We start from the raw sequence: 20,629 nt of genomic DNA, 5'->3' as shown, positions 1-20,629 counted from the left end.
CAGATTGCACCACTGCACTCCAGCCTAGGCAACAGAGCGAGACTCTGTCTCAAAAAAAAAAGATAAAAATAAAACATTCCAGAAGGCCAGGCGTGGTGGCTCACACCTGTAATCCCAGCACTTTGGGAGGCCAAGGCGGGCAGATCACTTAAGGTCAGGAGTTTGAGATCAGCCTGGCCAACATGGTGAAATACCATCTCTACTAAAAATACAAAACTTAGCTGGGCATGGTGGCGCACGCCTGTAATCCCACCTACTCCAGAGGCTGAGGCAGGAGACTCGCTTAAACCCAAGAGGCAGAGGTTGCAGTGAGCCAAGATCATGCCACTGCACTCCAGCCTGGGCCACAGAGCAAGACTCCGCCTCAGAAAAAAAAAAAAAAAAAAGAGGGTCTATAACAGTTCTGTTCATAGCAGTCAAAACCTGCAATGAGTCTGATGTCAGCAAAATGGATGCTAAATTGTGGCATATTCATATAACGGAAAATACACAGCAGTGAAAAAGATCTCCTGCTACTCACAGCAGCATGGATGACTCACATGGGCATGATGTTTGCTAACAGAAGCCAGACACAAAAGAGTGTAGGCCGTGTGATACCTCTTCCATGAAGTTCTAGAACAGGCAAACCTCATCTACGGCAGGAAAAGCTAGAATGATGGTTGCCTGGGCGAGGGGTGCAGAGGGGATATTGTAGAAGCATGAGAGAACCTTTCAGGGTAAGTGGCACAGTGGGAATGTTCTAGTTGTTGATCTGGGACATTGTTACATAGATGGATTTTTTTTTTAATTCACTGACTGTATACTTTACTATACTTGTACATTTTACAATATTTATGTTATACCCCAGTTTAAGTTAAAGGCTTAAGAGAAGGGTGAGGAATTCTCACGAGAGTTCTCCAAGTTAAGTATTCATATCCTCAGTTTGCAAAAAAGGAAACCAAGGCTGAAGAATGGAAACTGGATTCATAACCAGTCTCTCTGCCCAAACACCTGCACTCTTCCCAGGAGCTTTATGCTTAAGAGTTGAGTGTGTTGCGGCCAGGCGCGGTGGCTGACGCCTGTAATCCCAGCACTTTGGGAGGCCAAGGTGGGTAGATCACAAGGTCAGGAGATCGAGACCATCCTGCCTAACACAGTGAAACCCCATCTCTACTAAAAATACAAAAAATTAGTCCGGTGTGGTGCCAGGCACCTGTAGTCCCAGCTACTCAGGAGGCTGAGGCAGGAGAATGGTGTGAACCCGAGAGGTAGAGCTTGCAGTGAGCTGAGATCACGCCACTGCACTCCAGCCTGGACAACAGAGTAAGACTCTGTCAAAAAAAAATTTTTTTTTGAGTGTGTTGCATACAAAGTCACAGCATAAAAAAAATCAAAGCAGAGCTTCCCCCTCAGATGCCACCTCGGTCCCTCTAAAGCAGCGGTCCCCAAACGTTTTAGCATCAGGGACAGGTTTCATGGAAGACAATTTTTCCATGGACTAGGCAGGGGGGAGGGATGGTTTTGGGATGATTCAAGCACATGATGTTTATTGTGCACTTTATTTCTATTATTATTATATTGTAATATATAACGAAATAATCATACAACTCACCATAATGCAGAATCAGTAGGAGCCCTGAGCTTGTTTTCCTGCAACTAGACAGTCCCTTCTGGGGTGATGTGTGACAGTGACAGATCATCAGGCATTAGATTCTCATAAGGAGTGATATGGTTTGGCTCTGTATCCTCACCCAAATCTCATGTTGAACTGTAATCCCCACATGTCAGGGGAGGGACTATGTGGGAGGTGATTGAATCATGAGCGAGATTTCCCTCATGTTGTTCTCATGATGATGAGTGAGTTCTCACAAGATCTGATGGTTTAAAAGTGTGGCACTCTGGATGTGGTGGCTCATGCCTGTCATCCCAGCACTTTGGGAGACTGAGGCAGGTGGCTCTCCTGAGGTCCAGAGTTCAAGACCAGCCTGACCAATATGATGAAAATCCATCTCTACTAAAAATAGAAAAATTAGTCGGGTGTGGTGGCAGGTGCCTGTAATCCCAGCTACTCGGGAGGCTGAGACAGGAGAATCACTTGAACCCGGGAGGTGGAGTTTGCAGTGAGCCGAGATTGTGCCATTGCACTCCAGCCTGGGCAACAAGAGCGAAACTCTATCTAAAAAAAAAAAAAAAGTGTGGTACTCCCCTGCCTCCCGACACCGTGTAAGACCTGCCTTGCTTCCCCTTCACTTTCTGCCATAATGGTAAGTTTCCCAGGGCCTCCCCAACTATGCAGAATTGTGAGTCAATTAAACCTCCTTTCTTTATAAATTACCCAGTCTCAGGTAGTTCTTTATAGCAGTATGAAAACAGATAAATACAAGGAGTGTGCAACCTAGATCCCTTGCATGTGCAGTTCATAGTAGGGTTCATGATCCTATGGGAATCTAATGCCGCTGCTGATCTGACAGGAGGCGGAGCTCAGGCGGTAATGCAAGCGATGGGGAGCAGCTGTAAATACAGATGAGTTTCGCTCGCTTGCCCGCCACTCACCTCCTGCTCTGCAGCCCAGTTCCTAACCAGTACCAGTCCGGGGCCTGGAGGTTGGGGACCCCTGCTCTAAAGAACCCCCTGAGGTTCCAAGGAGCAGACCTTGAAAACCAGTGCCCCACACCAAACTGCCCCACATCAAACTTCTTGTAATACTCAGAGACAGCTGCCAGTTGGGAAGCAAGAAGAATGCTGGGGTCACTTGTTACCCACAGTTCCCCATCCCCTCTCTTCCCAGTCCCTGGGGCCCATCACAGTGGAGGTCCTGTGTGTTCTTACTTGGAGGGGCCAGGTGAACCACATATCCATCGCCAACATAGATGGCCCAGTGTCTGTAGAAAGGGCGAAAAATCTCAATCAGGTCTCCAGGCTTAGGCTCCGGCTGCAAAACCAAGAACAGGGCTATTAGAGGCAGCATGAGATCATGGAACCCGGGCAGGGCTCAGTGAGGAAGGTGCAGCTGAGTAGTCCCCAGCTATCAGCTCAGCAGAACGTATGTCCTGAGCCCTGCTCTGCCAGGTCCAATGTCAGTCCAACTTCACAAGCTTGTGACCCAGACCTGCAGGCACCATGGGCCTGCCCTTCTGTCAATACAAATTGCCAAGTGCAAACCTAAAAGGTTTCTTCATGAGCTGGAGTCTCTGCCTTATTATTTCTAGGAATATTATTTATTGAACTCTTACTCTAAGCCAAGCACTCCACTCCGTGTTTTACAAGATGGCTCAATAAATCCACACAGCCATCCAATGATGAACCCCATTTTATGGATGAGGAAAATCAAGGCCTAGAAATGCAAAAGAATTTGTGCAAAGACACATGGCTCATGAGTGACTTGGCCAGGACTGAACGCCCAGCTGGCTGATTCCCAGCCCAGTTTGACCATTCGGGAAACACTACCAGTTATGTGACCAGAGCTGCCCACCTGGGGTCCATGCCAGAGGCTGAGGGATCTGGAGGGCAACCCACAGACACTCCCCAACACCTGGCCTGGGCCTAATGGAGAATTGGTGTCAGTCTCCGGCAGTAATGTCCCCCGGCTGCTCAGCCTGATGCTAAGGTGTGTGCGTGCACATTAAACGAGTATGTGTGTGAGGATAGATGCGTGAGTGTGAGACTGCGTGTGAGTGTGAGTGTGCATATGTGAGAAGGGGAAGGTAGGGAGGGTGCGGTAAATGCTCTCACCCTGTTAGGGGAGCATGGAGCAGAGTTTGAGAAAACTTCAGAGAGGTTCAAGATCGCATCCATTCAACATTATCCACGTCCCAGCATCAGACCCTGCACTAAGTGCTGGGGGAGGGGGAGTTCCGATTCTCACCAGAATCGGGGTAACGACCTTCTCTGGTACAGGCCAACCTTTAAACTCTTCTAATGAGCCAGGCACGGTGGCTCACGCCTGTAATCCCAGCACTTTGGGAAGCCGAGGAGGGCAGATCACGAGGTCAGGAGATCGAGACCATCCTGGCTAACATGGTGAAACCCCGTCTCTACTAAAAATACAAAAACAATTAGCCGGGTGTGGGGCGGGTGACTGTAGTCCCAGCTACTCGGAAGGCTGAGACAGGAGAATGGCGTGAACCCGGGAGGCAGAGCTTGCAGTGAGCCGAGATAGTGCCACTGCACTCCAGCCTGGGTGACAGAGCAAGACTCCGTCTCAAAATAAAAAATAAAAAATAAAACCCTTTAATAAGCAAAGAAATCAACCTTTTAGAACACCTAGAGACAGAGCCCATCAGAGGCTGGTTCTGGCCCCTCATCCTTTGCTGGAGTCTTCAGCCACCGTCAGAGCTAAACTGCCCTCAGCACAGTGAACATATGGGGTAGGGGCTCTGGCTTGCTTGCACACAGCGGTAGATCCATAGGGCTCTGCCCATATCTTACCACCAAGCTCGGTGGGCCTACCAGAGCCATTCCATCAAGGATGAAGGATGGGGAGGACTCATCCTTGGATGACCTCCCCTGGGCACAGATGTTGAGCAGTGGGTAATAGCCAATCACAACTCTACAATGCCTATGAAGGAGGGTCAAGGGCCAGTTTGCTTATTATTTCACAGAAACATTAAAACTACAAATGGGTAGCATGTGTGGCAGAGAATTTTACAGATAAATCATGTTCTTTTGTTGCAGTAAATATAATTTCTTTTCCAAAATAGAAGGCACCCAGTTCTTACTGAGAACCTATTTCAGAACAATGGACAATGGTCACGATTTATGAATCCCATTGTTTTCCAGGGGGAAAAAAAAGAGTATTAATTGTTTGGTTAGAGTTTGGGGATTCAATAATCCCCGAAAAGAAATTTAAACAGGAATCTCCCCAAACAGAAAAGGACATGAAGACTGGGTGGGTTCCCATCCCCGAGGGAGCCTGCAGGTTGGAAAAGGAGATGGTGTAGACATCAGTAAGACCATGTTGAGTAATGAGCAGCCGGTGGTGTGCAGCACCAAAGAGCTCACCTGCTCCATGTAAGTACTAATGAGAGGAGCCCTCACATAGAACATGCTGCCTTTTTTTTTTTTTTTTTCCTTTTTGAAATAGGATCTCACTCTGTTGCTCAGGCTGGGGTGCAGTGGCATGATCATGGCTCACTGCAGCCTCAACCTCCCCAGGCTCAGGTCATCTTCCCGCCTCAGCCTCCCAAATAGTTGGGAGCACAGGTGCACACCACCATGCCTGGCTAATTTTTACATATCTTTAGTAGAGATAGGGTTTTGCCTTGTTGCCCAGGCTGGTCTCAAACTCCTGGGCTCAAGGGATCCTCCCACCTCGGCCTCCCAAAGTGCTGGGATTACAGGCATGTGCCATCACCCGGCCTCATGCTGCATATTTTAAAACAGAAGTTATTACAATGACAAAAAATAATTTAAAATATTATAATGGTTCAGGCAAAAAAGTATTCCGTTATCCACAAAGGAAGAGCAAAAAAATCATACCCAAAAAGTCACATGCTGTATGATTCCATCTACATGTCATTCCAGAACAGGCATAACTATTGCACAGAAAAGTGATCCATGATTGTCACAGGGGTTGAGGAGAGGGACTGACTAGCAAGAGGCATGAGGGAATTTCAGGGGTAAAATTTCTATACTCTTCTACATCTTTGTTTTTGTTTGTTTGTTTGTTTGTTTTTTGTTTTGTTTGAGACAGTCTCGCTCTGTCACCCAGGCTGGTGTGCAGTGGCGCAATCTCGCCTTACTGCAACCTCCGCCTCCCGGGTTCAAGCGATTCTCCTGCCTCAGCCTTCCAAGTAGCTGGGACTACAGGCATGCACCACCACGCCTGGCTAATTTTTTGTATTTTTAGTACAGACGGGGTTTTACCATGTTGGCCAGGCTGGTCTTGAATTCCCAGCCTCAGGTGATCCACCCGCCTCAGCCTCCCAAAGTTCTGGGATTACAGGCATGAGCCACCACGCCCAGCCTACTCTTCTACATCCTGATTGTGGCAACCATTCTGCAATTACAAGTGTTCATTAAGACTCACAGAAGTAAACACTGAAAGGGTAAATTATAACTTAATTTTTTAAGAAAGTAAATTTTAAAAATAAATAAAAATTAAACAAAAAAAAAAATTTTTTTTTTCTTTTTTTTTTTTTTGAGACAGAGTCTGGCTCTTTTGCCCAGGCTGGAGTGCAGTGGTGCGATCTTGGCTCACTGCAAGCTCCGCCTCCCGGGTTCATGCCATTCCTCTGCCTCAGCCCCCGGAGTAGCTGGGACTACAGGCACCCGCCACCATGCCCGGCTAATTTTGTTTCTGTATTTTTAGTAGAGACGGGGGTTTCACCATGTTAGCCAGGATGGTCTCGAACTCCTGACCTCATGATCTGCCCGCCTCGGCCTCCCAAAGTGCTGGGATTACAGACGTGAACCAACGCGCCTGGCCAAAGTAAAACAAAAAAATTAAATAATTTTTAAATATGTATTTACAGTTTGGAAGGAAAAAAGCTGTAATTTTTTTTTTTTTTTTGACATTCAGCCAAGTTACCTATTCTTTGTAAGGGCAAGAGAGACATATTCCCACATTCAACACATAATTATGCTCAAGCTTAACACATAATTTCACTCAAGACAACTTCTTTTTGAAAATGAAGTAAAAGACAGTGGGCCCACCTATGGAGCCCTACACACTAGTTAATGTTCACTTGGCAACTTGGATATCTTTAAAAGACACGGCTGAGTGGGAAAATGGGGATGAGCTCTGTAACACAATGCCACTTATATAAATTAAAGATACACAGCCAGGCACAATGGCTTCCACCTGTAATCCCAGCACTTTGGGAGGCCAAGGCAGGTGGATCACCTGAGGTCAGGAGTTCAAGATCAGCCTGGCCAAGATGATGAAGCCCTGCCTCCACCAAAAATACAAAAATTAGCCAGATGTGGTGGCGTGCGTGCACCAGTAATCCCAGCTACTCGAGAGGCTGAGGCTGGAGAACCTCTTGAACCCAGCAGGTGGGGGTTACAGCAAGCAGAGATCGCACCATCGCACTCCAGCCTGGCCAACAGAGTGAAACTCTGTCTCAAACAAAAGGTGACCAGGCGCAGTGGCTCATGCCTGTAATCCCAGCCCTTTGGGAGGCCGAGGCAGGCAGATCACTTGAAGTCAGAAATTTGAGACCAGCCTGGCCAATATGGTGAAACTCCCCATCTCTACTAAAAATACAAAAATTAGCCAGGCATGGTGGTGCACACCTGTAATCCCAGCTACGTGGGAGGCTGAGGCAGGAGAATCACTTGAACCCAGGGGGCAGAGGTTGCAGTAAGCTGAGATCATGCCATTGCCCTCCAGCCTGGGTGACAGAGACTCTGTCTCAAAAAAAAAAAAAGAATGATGATTAAAGGGAACAAATAAATAAACAACCACACAAGAGAGGGAGGTCTTGTAGGGACCAGCAAGGACAGGGTGCTATGAACTGAGGATATGAATAATTCACCTCTACCGCTAAGATCCACCTAGAAAAGCAAGTACTTATCATTATACACATCACCCATCTCAGCTGAATCAAAACTAAGAATCTAAAAACTCATGTTCTAAATTTAGAAGTATGAAAACAGCAGTTCATGGGCCAAATTTGGACCTCTGCCTGTTTTCATATGGCCCACCTACAAGCTAAGAATGGTTTGTACATTTTTTTTTTAATGCTTGGGGGAAAAGTCAAAGGAGGAATAGTATTTAGTGACACATGAAAATTATACGAAGATCTAAAATGTTTACTATCATGGCCAGGAGCAGTGGCTCATGCCTGTAATCCCAGCACTTTGGGAGGCCAAGGCAGGCAGATCACTTGAGGTCAGGAGTTTGAGATCAGCCTGGCCAACTTGGTGAAACCCTATGAAAAATATAAAAATTAGCCACGAGTGGTGGTGGGTACCTGTAGTCCCAACTACTCAGGAGGCTGAGGCAGGGAGAATCGCTTGAACCCAGAGGCGGAAGGTTGCAGTGAGCTGAGATCGCGTCATTGCACTCCAGCCTGGGCGACAGAACAAGACTCTATCTCAAAAAATAAATAAAATAAAATAAAATAAAATAAAATAAAGTAATACAATGTTTACTATCTGCCCCTTTACAGGAAAAGTTTGCCAACCCCTATTGTAAGACAACCTACAGTGATTCCAGGAATGCCACTGCACTGCGTCGTCAGGTAGTTCTCTGCTCCAGGATCAAGCTCAGGGCCAGCAGAGTGCCTGGGAAGAGAACTACCTCCTCCACGGCAAAGTTCAGGGGAACCCCAGCCCACACAATGACCAAGGCTCTCCCATACAGCTCACGAAGCGACTGGCAGAGCTGAGACTCTGCACCCACGGGATTTCAGAACAAAAAGCCTTTATCTCTGCACAAAAGCAGTGTCACCAAGAGCTGCATAGCAACCATTTTCCTTAGCAAGCAAACTGAGGAGCAATTTCTGGTCTCTGAAATTCATATTGAAAAGAACAACGTGGATGCCGGGCTTAATACCCAGGTAATGGGGTTGATCTGTGCAGCAAACCACCACGGCACAGTTTTTTTGTAACAAACTTGTACATCCTGCATAGGTATGCTGGAACTTAAAATGAAAGTTGAAGGAAAAAAAAGAAAAGAAAAAAACAACCCTAACAACCATCAATAAGGACTAGTTAAGTAAATTATCCTACATCCACACATACACATGCAGACATTAGAGACAGCAAGGTGAATTTACATGAGCAGGCATGGAAATATTAATTGAGAAAAGCAAGTTGAAAGACATTATTATTCCACTGTTGCTTAAAATATATTTTTAGGCCAGGCGCAGTGGTTCACGCCTGTAATCCCATCACTTTGGGAGGCTGAGGTGGGTGGATCACTTGGGGTTAGGAGTTTGAGACCAGCCTGGCAAACATGGCAAAACCCTGTCTCTACTGAAAATACAAAAATTAGCTGGGTATAGTGGCACATACCCGTAGTCCCAGCTACTTGAGAAGCTGAGGCAAGATAATTACTTGATCCTGGGAGGTGGAGGTTGCAGTGAGCTGAGATCATGCCACTGCACTTAGCCTGCCTCGATAAAATATATGTGTATACTTTTTTATACATGTATGTATAAAATGTATTATATACTACATATGAGCTAAGGAAAATAACAAGGCTGTTGTATATTACATACACAACAGTGGGTGGTTGGGATTCAGGAACTTTTATATTTCATGTTATTTTATTATTTGAATTTTCATTAATATGAATTACTTTGACAATAAAAATGTTAAAAAGTATTTAAAGGGGAAACTATACTCATTGTTGATGGACTTGCAGTTTTTAAGTTGGGAAATGTGGATATTGTCTGTTGCCAAACCTCATGAAACTTGCCTCTCAATTGAAGGTATTAATTTTCTTTTTAATTATTTTCTAGGCCGGGCACGGTGGCTCACACCTGTAATCCCAGCACTTTGGGAGGCCAAGGAAGGTGGATCACTTGAAGTCAGGGGTTTGAGACCAGCCTGGCCAACATGGTGAAACCCTGTCTCTACAAAAAATACAAAAATTAGCCAGGCAGGGTGGTACATGCCTGTGGTCCCAGCTACTCAGGAGGCTGAGGCTGGAGAATCACTTGAACCTAAGAGGTGGAGCTTGCTGTGAGCCCAGATGGTGCCATTGCACTCCTATCTGGGAGACAGAGCGAGACTGTCTCAAAAAAAAAAAGTATTTTCTAGTTTTCCAAAATGTTTAAATAAGCATGTGTTCATTTTAGAATCAGAAATTGAGTTAAGACTTGACAAAATCAGTGGTAATCCGTACAATCACTATCATGTAGAAATAGCAAAACCAACACAAGCAAAAAGACTAGAAAGATCTACAGCAATATCCTAATGGACATTCCTTCTGGGTGCTGGGTGCGGGGGCTAAGCGTGGTTTTTGTGATAATTTTTGCTTCCTTCTATTTTTCTGTATATTCCAGGTCTTCTGCGATGAGCATCTTTAAGTTTACAGCATGCTTCTCAACATTTTATCGTGAAAAATTTTCAAATGTTCAAAATTGAGGCCAGGCACAGTGGCTCACGCCTTGTAATCCTAGCACTTTGGGAAGCCAAGGCGGGTGGATCATCCGAGGTCAGGAGTGCGAGACCAGCCTGGCCAACATGGTGAAATCCCATCTCTCTTAAAAATACAAAAAAAATTAGCTGGGCATGGTGGCGGGTGCCTGTAATCCCAGCTACTCGGGAGGCTGAGGCAGGAGAATCGCTTAAACCCGGGAGGCAGAGGTTGCGGTGAGCCAAGATTGCGCCATTGCACTCCAGCCTGGGGGACAAGAGCGAGACTCTGTCTCAAAAAACAAAACAAAACAAAACAAAGTTAAAGGAAGCTTTTTAATGAACCTCTGTATACCTGCCACACAGATTGTGCGATTATGTGACTGTATTTGCTTCATCACAAATATGTTTATCTATTCATTCCCTCTGTCCAGTGTCTCTTTTTTTTTTTCTTTTTCTCTTTTTTTTGAGACAGAGTGTTGCTCTGTCACCCAGGCTGGAGTGCAGTGGCACGATCTCGGCTCACTGCAAGCTCCACCTCCTGGGTTCACACCATTCTCCTGCCTCAGCCTCCCGAGTAGCTGGGACTACAAGTGCCCGTACCATACCCGGCTAATTTTTGTATTTTTAGTAGAGATGGGGTTTCACTATGTTAGCCAGGATGGTTTCGATCTCCTGACCTTGTGATCTGCCTGCCTCGGTCTCCCAAAGTGCTGGGATTACAGGCATGAGCCACCGTGCCCAGCTCCCCCCCCCTTTTTTTTTTTTTTAATTTAAGAACCAAGGCACTGAGGGAGTCCAAGGCGATGTCAGGGCAATGACAACACAGCCGACCCGCACTCTGTGCTCTAGTTCACGGGATTCCTGACTCCACGCCTGCAGCCTTGATCCGCAGCTGTGGTTCTCAGACCTGAGCCTGCACGAATTACAGGAGAGGGGGTTGCTGACACATAGGGTCACCATAGCTTTTTGGCAGTTCCCCTCCTCCCCCGTCAAGGGCATGGTGTAAGCAGTCAACAACACCCCTGGAGAATCCCTTCACCTTGGGAGGATGCCCACCTCTGCTTTGGAGGGCCAAGAAACCCATATACTGGCTGAGCTGTGCGCCCAGCACCTATCTAGGCACCTGGGCTCTGTGACCAGAGTGTGGAGCTTTTGTTCAGTAGCAGGAGACAAAAAGTTTTTTAAAATACCTTAGGCTGGCGTGGTGGCTCACGCCTGTAATCCCAGCACTTTGGGAGGCTGAGGTGGGTGGATAACCTGAGGTCAGGAGTTCAAGACTAGCCTGGCCAACATGGCAAAACCCCGTCTCTACGGAAAAAAAATACTAAAAAAATAAATAATTTGCCGGGCGCGGTGGCTCAAGCCTGTAATCCCAGCACTTTGGGAGGACGAGACGGGCGGATCACAAGGTCAGGAGATTGAGACCATCCTGGCTAACACAGTGAAACCCCGTCTCAACTAAAAAAAAAATACAAAAAAACTAGCCGGGCGAGGTGGCAGGCGCCTGTAGTCCCAGCTACTCGGGAGGCTGAGGCAGGAGAATGGCGTAAACCCGGGAGGCGGAGCTTGCAGTGAGCTGAGATCCGGCCACTGCACTCCAGCCTGGGCGACAGAGCGAGACTCCATCTCCAAAAAAAACAAATAAATAAAATAAATAAATAAATAAATAATTTAGTAAATAAATAAATAATCTAGAATATGAGAAAAGATTCCAAACCAACAGAAAGGCCGGGGATGAGCCCTGCAGGTGGCTAACACCTCCGGAGAAGGCTCGGGAGAAGCCCGAGCAAAGGCCCCAGCAGGGCACATGTCTGAGCAACAGCAAAGAGGCCAGCAAGGCTGGAGTAGAAGAGGGTGGGAAGCGGTCGAAGAAGAGCAGCCAGGCCGGCAGGCAATGCAGCACCTGACAGCGCTACGCCCTTGCCTCTGACTGTCACTGGCAGGAGCCACTGCCAAGTTTAGAACCCAGGAGACTCAGGATCCAACTTGGGTTTTAAAAGGGTCCCTCTGGCTGCTGTGTTGAGAAGAGATGAGATGTAGGGTGCAAGGAGGAAGCGGAAACCTATTGGGAGGCAAACTGCAGAGATGGGGGATCCGGGCATGAGTAATAACGGATGCTGGATCTCCTTTTAAGCTGCAGGCCACCGATGGTGCTGATGGAATGAGGTGGGATGTGAAGGAAAGAGGAGTCAGATGACCCCAAGGTATCTGTACAGAGCAACTGGGAGGCTGGGTTGGGGCTGTTTAGAGACAGAGTAGGCTGGGGGAGAACCGGGCCCTCACGCTGGGCAGCGGGTATCCCAACGAGAGGCAGGGACAGAGCGCACACATCAGATGGAGCTCGGGATCGTGGTTTAGAATGAGGATCATCTGTGATCCTTATGAGAGCAGCTCCTACTGAGAGGTGGAGGCAAATGCCTGGCTGAAATGTGTTTGAGAGAATGGGGACACAGTGGCATGTGCCTGTAGTCCCAGCTACTCAGGAGGCTGAGGCTGAAGGATCACTTGAGCCAGGAGTTCAAGGCCAGCCTGGGAAACATATGAGACCCTCATCTCTAAAATTTAATAATAATAATAAAGAAAATAAAGAGAGAGAATGGGAGAAGATGAACTGGAAGTGATGTCAAAGAGAGCACCTGAGCACTTGAAATTTTTGTTTTGGTCTTGAAAGATGAAGGAAACTTGTATGTGGTAGAGACATAATTTAAACCCCCATCTAAGGACATCCAAATCCTACACACCATACTGCAATCATAGAAGCTGGTGGGGAGGAAGTGGCCTTTAAGGAGATGTATGGAGACAGGCAAGCAGGAGATAAGGAGACGGGAGGAGAGGCAGGCAGGGCAGGGGCTTCCACTGTGGTGAGTGGGAATCTCAAGGTGCTCTTGGGGTTTGGTCAGAAGCAGGGTCCCTGGGGTGAAGCCCAAGCCTGGTATTTTTTTCAAGTTCCCAGGTGGGCTGGGCACGGTGGCTCATGCCTGTAATCTCAGCACTTTGGGAGGCTGAGGCGGGAGTATCAAGAGGTCAGGAGATCAAGGCCATCCTGGCTAACACGGTGAAATCCCGTCTCTACTAAAAATACAAAAAATTAGTCAGGCGTAGTGGCATGTGCCTGTAGTCCCAGCTATTCAGGAGGCTGAGGCAAGAGAATCGCTTGAACCCGGGAGGCAGAGGTCACAGTAAGCCGAGATCGTGCCACTGCACTCCAGCCTGGGCGACAGAGCAAGACTCCATCTCAAATAAATAAATAAATAAATAAATAAATAAATAAATAAATAAAATAAAGTTCCCAGGTGATTCTACTGTGTAGCCTGGAGCAAGACCACAGGAGAAGCGTTGTCTAAAGGGGAAAGGCGGGGAAGACTGAAGAGTTGGGTTGAGATGGGCAGTCATGCCTCATTTCACAGATGGGGAAACCGTAGCTTAAGGGAGGTGATGTCACCTGCCCAGGGCAGCCTGAAAGTGGCAACCAGCCTCTTCCTCGCCCCTGCAAAGAGAAAGAAGACAGCCCTGCCCTACAGCGGACTTTACCTCTCTCCAATCAAGGTCCCTCCAGATGTATCCCTGCAACTCTGACTCAGTCCAAGACCCCTGGCTCTGCCACTGTGCGGGACCAGGGAGGACAGTGAGGATGCTTTCAGAATACTTTTTAACCCAAGGGTTGAAACAAAACAAAAAGAATGTTTTTCTTTCACTCAAGGCTATGCAGGAAGCATGCCAATCCACCTACGTGTCATTTGTCTCATCAGAGTTTGAGGGTTTGGGGTTGTTTATAACATATTTCCGGACTACAAAAAATACAGAAAGTGGGACAAAAAGCATGAGTGCTCTGCTTTTAAATCAAGATGGATTTAATTTTCAGAAACAGCATTACACACTTGGGGCTCTGAGTTCAAATCTGAGCTCTACTACTTACTAACTATATAGTCTTGGCCAAGTTACCTAATTACTCCTAGCCTCAGTTTCCTCAGCTGTAAAATGGGGATAGGTACAGCACCTGATTTGTGGGATTATCCTGAGGATCAATGGAGTTAATACCTAAAAGACACTCAGTAAATAGGGCTTGATAACATAGGAGCCATTCACTAACTGGCAGCTTTTACTGCCACCGTTCCCCAGGATGCTGTCATTATTTTTTATTTGGAAAGGTCACAGACAGCTCTGGGACCAGCTGGAGACACAGTGGAGGTTGTGAAACCCAGAATGAAACCAATCCTCCATGTTCGCAAAACCACATTCTGTGGTGAGTGTGGAAACCCCTCAACTCGCCCCCTTCACTTCTGACACTTCTGACGCCCTGGGGGAAAAGCTTGTGATAAAAGGAAAGGCTAAAGTCCAAGGTGGGTACTGAGAAAAGATTTCCCAGTTGGGAGTTTTGGTGGCAAGGTTTTAGGAAAAGAAAAAACCCATGAGGAGCTAGGTCTCTATTTTCTGAGGCTGCATTCCCAGAAACAGGGCCCAGCTCACCCCCGGGGGCCTCAACTGAGCCCCTCTGTACTCTATTGCTGTGTGATCTCCAGGGATCACCTCACCTCTCTGAGTTTCTCTGGTAAACAGGGCTAAGACCCATCTGTCAGCGTTTGTGTAAGGAATCATTGAAATAATGGAAGTGAAAGTTGTAAAAGCACTTATGCCTATGAGAGGGTTGAGACCCCATGCCACAGGCTGGGTTGAGGACAGGCAGGAGAAGGAGGAGGCCTGGCTCCCCAGATTGCCAGCCTCGGGCACAGCGAGAAGGAGGAGGAGGGATGAACAGCAGCTGACCTGACACATTACACTTTCCCTTATTGCCACCCTGTGCCCAGGCCTCTTAGCAAATGGGGGAAAGAGAGTGGCAGCTCTGGCAGGCATCAGGCCCAGCCTCAGCTGCCCAAAGGTCATAAACATCCTGCAAAAGGAAGCAAAGCTCATCTACCCTCCCAGGCTTTGACCACCAGGCCCAGGCCTATTCTCCTACAGGGCAAACCTCACCTTCTGCTGAGCCAGAATTGCCCCTCTACTCACCCCCACTACTACCACCAAGCACTGCTGGGGGTTTTCACCTGTTACCTGGAATCCTTATAAGAGCCCCATGTTACCAGTCGGGGAACTGAGCTCAGAGATGGGAATTAATTAACTTCCCTAAGGTCCCAGAGCTCCCCAAAAAGCAGCACCAGGATTCCGCAGCAGACCTGCCTGAGCTTCAAGGTGAGGTTCTTCCCACCACACCAAGTAATTCACACCAAGGTACTGACATTCAACAACTGTGCTCCCATGGCAAAACTGGCCTCTGCCTCACCGCACTCTGGGCCTCAAATGCCCTTTTGCTGTTCACCTGGAAGATTCCTACTCATCCCTCGAGATGGGCTCAACATGTCCACTCCTCAATGCGTCCCCTGATGCTTAAGCAAAGCGAGTTGCTGCTGCCACCACAGCCAAGCCATAGCCCTATTATTGGATGACTCATTGTTAAGCCTAGCCTGTGGGAAGAACTGATCAGTTTCCTTGGCCAGCCTGCCAGCATTCCAAGGGCCAGGATTCCCTCTAATTCACCATTATCCAGCCTGACACTGACAATGTTCTCAGCAGAGGTATATGGCAGAGGGATGCACGGCTTCCTCCTCAAGCCCCTCTCAGCCTGTGGCTGAATAAGGATGAAACCCTGCAAGGCCTGAAGCCCCAACTGCTATTTAAGAAGGGTCCTCTTTTCTTCTTCTCTCCCCTCCCCTTTGCACCTTAACTAATTCCACAGAGATCCATCAGAACATCAAGCAAACTTAGATTACAGAGCAGTCAATGACGGAGTCTTGACTCAGAGAACAGGGAAGGCCTATCAATTTCCTCATATTATGGAGCCTCACTTTCACTTTGGGGTTTCATTTCCTTGGCAGCAGCTGCTCAACAAGCCACAGATTCAAGGATGGGGCAGGTGGAGGAGGGAAGGGAAAGGCTTCCCGCCCACTCATTCTAGCAAATTTGGAACACAGAGAGGAAAGAAATAATCACAGCAGGAGGCATCACAGGCTGAACTAAAGGGCTCAGGAAACTGTGGACACAGCCTCTTCCATCCCCCAGGAGGCTCCTGGGAGCTGCTTCAACAACAACTAACATAAAAGCCGTAAAGGCCCACAGTGGGGAGGCAGGAGCTGTCCTTCCCCACTGTAGACAAATAGGAGCAAGATTTCTGTAGAGGATAGTTTTGTTTGGAGTTTTTTGTTTTGTTTTGTTTTTTTCTGCAGGGTCGCGCTCTGTCACCCAGGCTGGAGTGCAGTGCTGCAATCATGGCTTACTGCAGCCTCGACCTCCCAGGTTCAAGTGATCTACCCACCTTGGCCTCTCAAAGTGCTGCAATTACAGGCATGAACCACCCCATCTGGCCCAAAGGGAATTTTAAAACAAAAATAAAACCTATCAAAAGTCGGTCTGCTGGCCGGGCGTGGTGGCTCACGCCTGTAATCCCAGCACTTTGGGAGGCTGAGGGGGGCAGATCACGAGGTCAGGAGATCGAGACCATCCCAGCTAACATGGTGAAACCCCATCTCTACTAAAAATACAAAAAATTAGCCGGACGTGGTGGTGGGCGCCTGTAGTCCCAGTTACTTGGGAGGCTGAGGCAGAAGAATGGCGTGAACCCAGGAGGCGGAGCTTGCAGTGAGCGGAGATCCACCACTGCACTCCAGTCTGAAAAAAAAACAGTCGGTCTGCCTTTTATTACTACCATGTGCTGGCCATTTTAAACAATGTCAGTAATAAAATACCACTCCCCCCAAAAATGTCTTATTTGCCTAAATTCTAATTGCTGCAGTTACCATTGAGATTTAATCATATACATGTGAGCCTCCAATTAGCACATTTTTATTTCTTATCCTTCTAAAACTTTTGTCTTCTACAAGTTAAATCAGAGAACATGCAGTTACAGTCAGTTCCTGAAACACACAGACTCAGCCACAATTTCTGTTTCAGCAATCAGTTCCTAAAGGCTCAGAATAATTTGAACTCCATTTATACAGTTTATGTAGCCAATCTCTGTGGTCCTGCATTTTCCTGTGTTTAAACAGAAAATAGCCTGTCTCCCAGTGCCAAAAGAAACTAAAAGAATGATGTTTGAAAGCCTGGGTGACTTTCATCATTTCTAAAGCAATGGATTAAATAAATGTCAAGGTTCACTATCACTCAGCTATTTTCTCTGATTTTTACAGAAGAAAAACTTGGGGAATTTTGCCAAATATAATTGAAATGTATGATGCGCTGGACGCGGTGGCTCACGCCTGTAATCCCAGCACTTTGGGATGCCGAAGCGGGCAGATCACCTGAGGTCGGGAGTTCGAGACCAGCCTAATAACATGGAGAAACTCTGTCACTACTAAAAATACAAATTAGCCAGGCGTGGTGGCGCATGCCTGTAATCCTAGCTACTTGGGAGGCTGAGGCAGGAGAATCGCTTGAACCCAGGGGATGGAGGTTGCAGTGAGCCGAGATCTTGCCATTGCACTCCAGCCTGGACAAGAGTGAAACTCCATCTCAAAAAAAAAAAAAAAAAAAATGTATGAGGAACTGTCTGGTGAAGATTTTGTTGTTGTTGTTTTTGTTTTTAGAGACGGGGTCTTGCTATATTACCCAGGGTAGTTTCAAACTCCTAAGCTCAAGTGATCCTCCCACCTTGGCCTCCCCAAGTGCTGGAATTACAGTAATGAACCACTGCACCCAGCCTGTCTTAGTGAAAATGTCTCTAAAAAGGAGATATTTAGGCTGCTAGAAATGATTAAAGAAAAATGACTTAGGCAGTATTGCAATGTCTGGAATTTATTATGAAATGGGATTTTTTTTTTTTTTTTTTTTGAGACAGAGTCTCCCTCTGCCGCCCAGGCTGGAGTGCAGTGGCATGATCTTGGCTCACTGCAAGCTCCGCCTCCCGGGTTCATGCCATTCTCCTGCCTCAGCCTCCCGAGTAGCTGGGACTACAGGCGCCCGCCACCTCGCCCGGCTAGTTTTTTTGTATTTTTTAGTAGAGACGGGGTTTCACCGTGTCAGCCAGGATGGTCTCGATCTCCTGACCTCGTGATCCGCCCATCTCGGCCTCCCAAAGTGCTGGGATTACAGGCTTGAGCCACCGCGCCCGGCCATGAAATGGGATTTTTATAAATCTCTGCCAAACTAATCCTGATCGTTAAGGTTTTTCCTTTGTCTCTCTAGTTTTATATGAAAGCAGCTTTTGAAATTAAAATTAATAAAAAAGTTATTCAATCAACTGTGAGCAAAGATGGACTAGTAGATATAGCTCCCCTGAATACTGACCATGAATATGCAAAGAAGATTGATTTTGGCAATGTCATGAACAACTCTTCAGAAGTTTCCAAAACAGAAATTGTAATATTATTATTCATCACTGATACCAGCCTACACCTAAGAATAAGTTTTTCCTTTTTTCAAAAATACATTAATGTGATTCAAACCTACTAATCCATTACTTTTTCCTGCTTTTGCACTATCACATTTACTTTATTTTTCATTTTTCAGTTTTTTACTCTCATGCTTACATATATGAGATTTATACTGTCATGATTACATATACGAGGTTCAATAAAAGAAAATGTTCACTGTGTTTCTTTCTGGACATTATTACTATTCATTGCATGATCATTGCCAAAAATAATGTTGTCAGATAGAGAAGGATATTAAAAAGTGACCACTCCAGGTGTCAAACATGCCAGATACACCCTGACACCAGGCAAAACTCTTCATATGGACTGAGATAATAACAACAGTGAACTGTGGTTGAGCACTCAAAATGTGTGCTAGGCATTGTTCTGGGCACTTCGTGAGTATTAAGTCATATAATCTTCATTCTGCAGCAGGCTCGGTGGCTCACGCCTGTAATCCCAGCACTTTGCAAGACCGAGGCGGGCGGATCACGAGGTCAGGAAGTCGAGACCATCCTGGCTAACACGGTAAAACCCCATCTCCACTAAAAATACAAAAAAATTAGCCAGGCGTTGTGGCACGCGCATGTACTCCCAGCTACTCGGGAGGCTGAGGCAGAAGAACCGCTTGAACCCGAGAGGCGGAGGTCGCAGTGAGCCGAGATCGCGCCACTGCACTCCAGCCTGGGTGACAAAGTGAGACTCCATCTCAAAACAAAACAAAACAAAACAAAACAAAACAAAACCTTCACTCTGGGAAACAGTGGATTTGAACTTGATCGGAGTCTCACAGCCAGATGCTCAACACTAGGTGGGTCCACCTCCAAATCCTGTCCTCTGAATCCCTCTGCTGCGGTCCGGCCAGGGGAAGGGGGGCAGTCGCCCAGCACAGTTACGCTGGGAGTCCGCTGGCAGGGCTGGTCATGGGATGAGTCAGCTGACACAGCCCCCAAGGCCTGTCCCGGTGCCCGGGTGTGGCTCCGGAGGGCAGCGCCGGACGTCTGCGGACAGACCTGCCCCCCTGGCCACCTCCCTCCTGAGGGTCCCGCAGTCCGCTGGGCGCGTTTCAGGCAGGGCGCCCCCACACCGGCCCCCGGAAGGATGCACCGAGACAACTCCGACAGGTGCGCGCCGACCCGCAGCTGACACCGATGCCCCGCAGCTGACAGAGGGGTGGGCCCCACATCCTCCAGGCTCCTCTCTCGGAAGCAGTAATTCAGGCTCCGAGACAACGAGTCCCCATTAACCAGGGGCTCCCACCCCCGCCCAGCCCCGCCCCGCACTTACAATGAGCGCGCGCATCTTCTCTCGCGGTGTGGACCCTCAAGGCCAGGCTCGATTTCGCTGCGTAGATGTCTGAGGCGGGGGGAGCAGGGATTTATTGTCATTAACAGGAAACTGCGTCCCCTGACCCCAGGGGACGGCGGCCTCTGTTGGGGAGGGCGTTCGAGGCGCGCCTCGGAACCCGGGAACAACCACCTCGCTCCCTTTAACAACTTTCTCACCCGGGCCCAGCGGGCGCCCAGGAGGCTGCAGCTGCCAACGGGCGGCTCGGCAGGCTCGTCTACACCCGCCCCATCCAATTTCATCTCTTTCTCGCGGACGGGGAGAAGCATCCCAGGCACCTCGCCCGGCCTTGTAGCACCCTTCGGGGAAGACCCGCTCCACCCACCTTGCAGACTCGGAGGCAGCGCTGCAGCCTCAGCAATTGGACCAGGTCTAATGGCCGCAGTGGCCGGGCCAGCGTGAGGTCACCCGGCCCCTCCCCGCGCCGCCGGCTAATGAGAGCCTCGCAGAGCGCCCGGCCCCAGTCCCGGGGAGACTGCAGGACGCCCGCGTCCCCGGCACCGCCTCTTCCCGCCTCACCTATACCCTGCGCGCCCAGCATCCAGGAGTGGCACACGCTCGACCTCTGCACACGCATCACACTGCAGGGCCATGATCAGTTTACTTTCGCCTTCACTCAAGAATGGGCTTACAGTTTAAAAACTGAAGTAGTTAAAAATATACCACCATGGGCCCAGCGCGGAGGCTCACGCCTGTAATCTCAGCACTTTGGGAGGCCGAGGCGGGCAGATCACGAGGTCAAGAGATGGAGACCATGCTGGCTAACACGATGAAACCCCGTCTCTACTAAAAATATAAAAAAGTAGCCGGGCGTGGAGGCGTGCTTCTGTAGTCCCAGCTACTCGGGAGGCTGAGGCAGGAGAATCACTTGA

At 48.1% G+C, this 20,629-nt stretch overlaps 1 protein-coding gene across 2 annotated transcripts in view; it reads right to left on the bottom strand.

Moving 5' to 3' along the window:
• PLA2G16 (phospholipase A2 group XVI) overlaps positions 1-20,170 on the bottom strand; it is a 34,417-nt gene extending 14,247 nt beyond the window's left edge. Inside the window, exons 1-3 of one of the 2 annotated variants that reach the window (XM_025357835.1) lie at positions 20,083-20,169; positions 19,698-19,766; positions 2,809-2,911 (exon numbers count right to left, since the gene is read on the bottom strand). In XM_025357835.1, the coding sequence (XP_025213620.1) occupies positions 2,809-2,911; positions 19,698-19,712 (118 nt within the window). In that variant the 5' untranslated portion in view covers positions 19,713-19,766; positions 20,083-20,169. Of the gene's footprint in view, positions 1-2,808; positions 2,912-19,697 lie in introns of both variants that reach the window. The other variant, XM_025357834.1, reaches the window with a different exon arrangement.
• Between the last annotated feature and the right edge of the window lie 459 nt (positions 20,171-20,629).

Source organism: Theropithecus gelada, chromosome 14 (assembly GCF_003255815.1).
Source record: "Theropithecus gelada isolate Dixy chromosome 14, Tgel_1.0, whole genome shotgun sequence".
NCBI lineage: Eukaryota > Metazoa > Chordata > Mammalia > Primates > Cercopithecidae > Theropithecus > Theropithecus gelada.
This window is presented reverse-complemented; position numbering and strand designations above follow the sequence as displayed.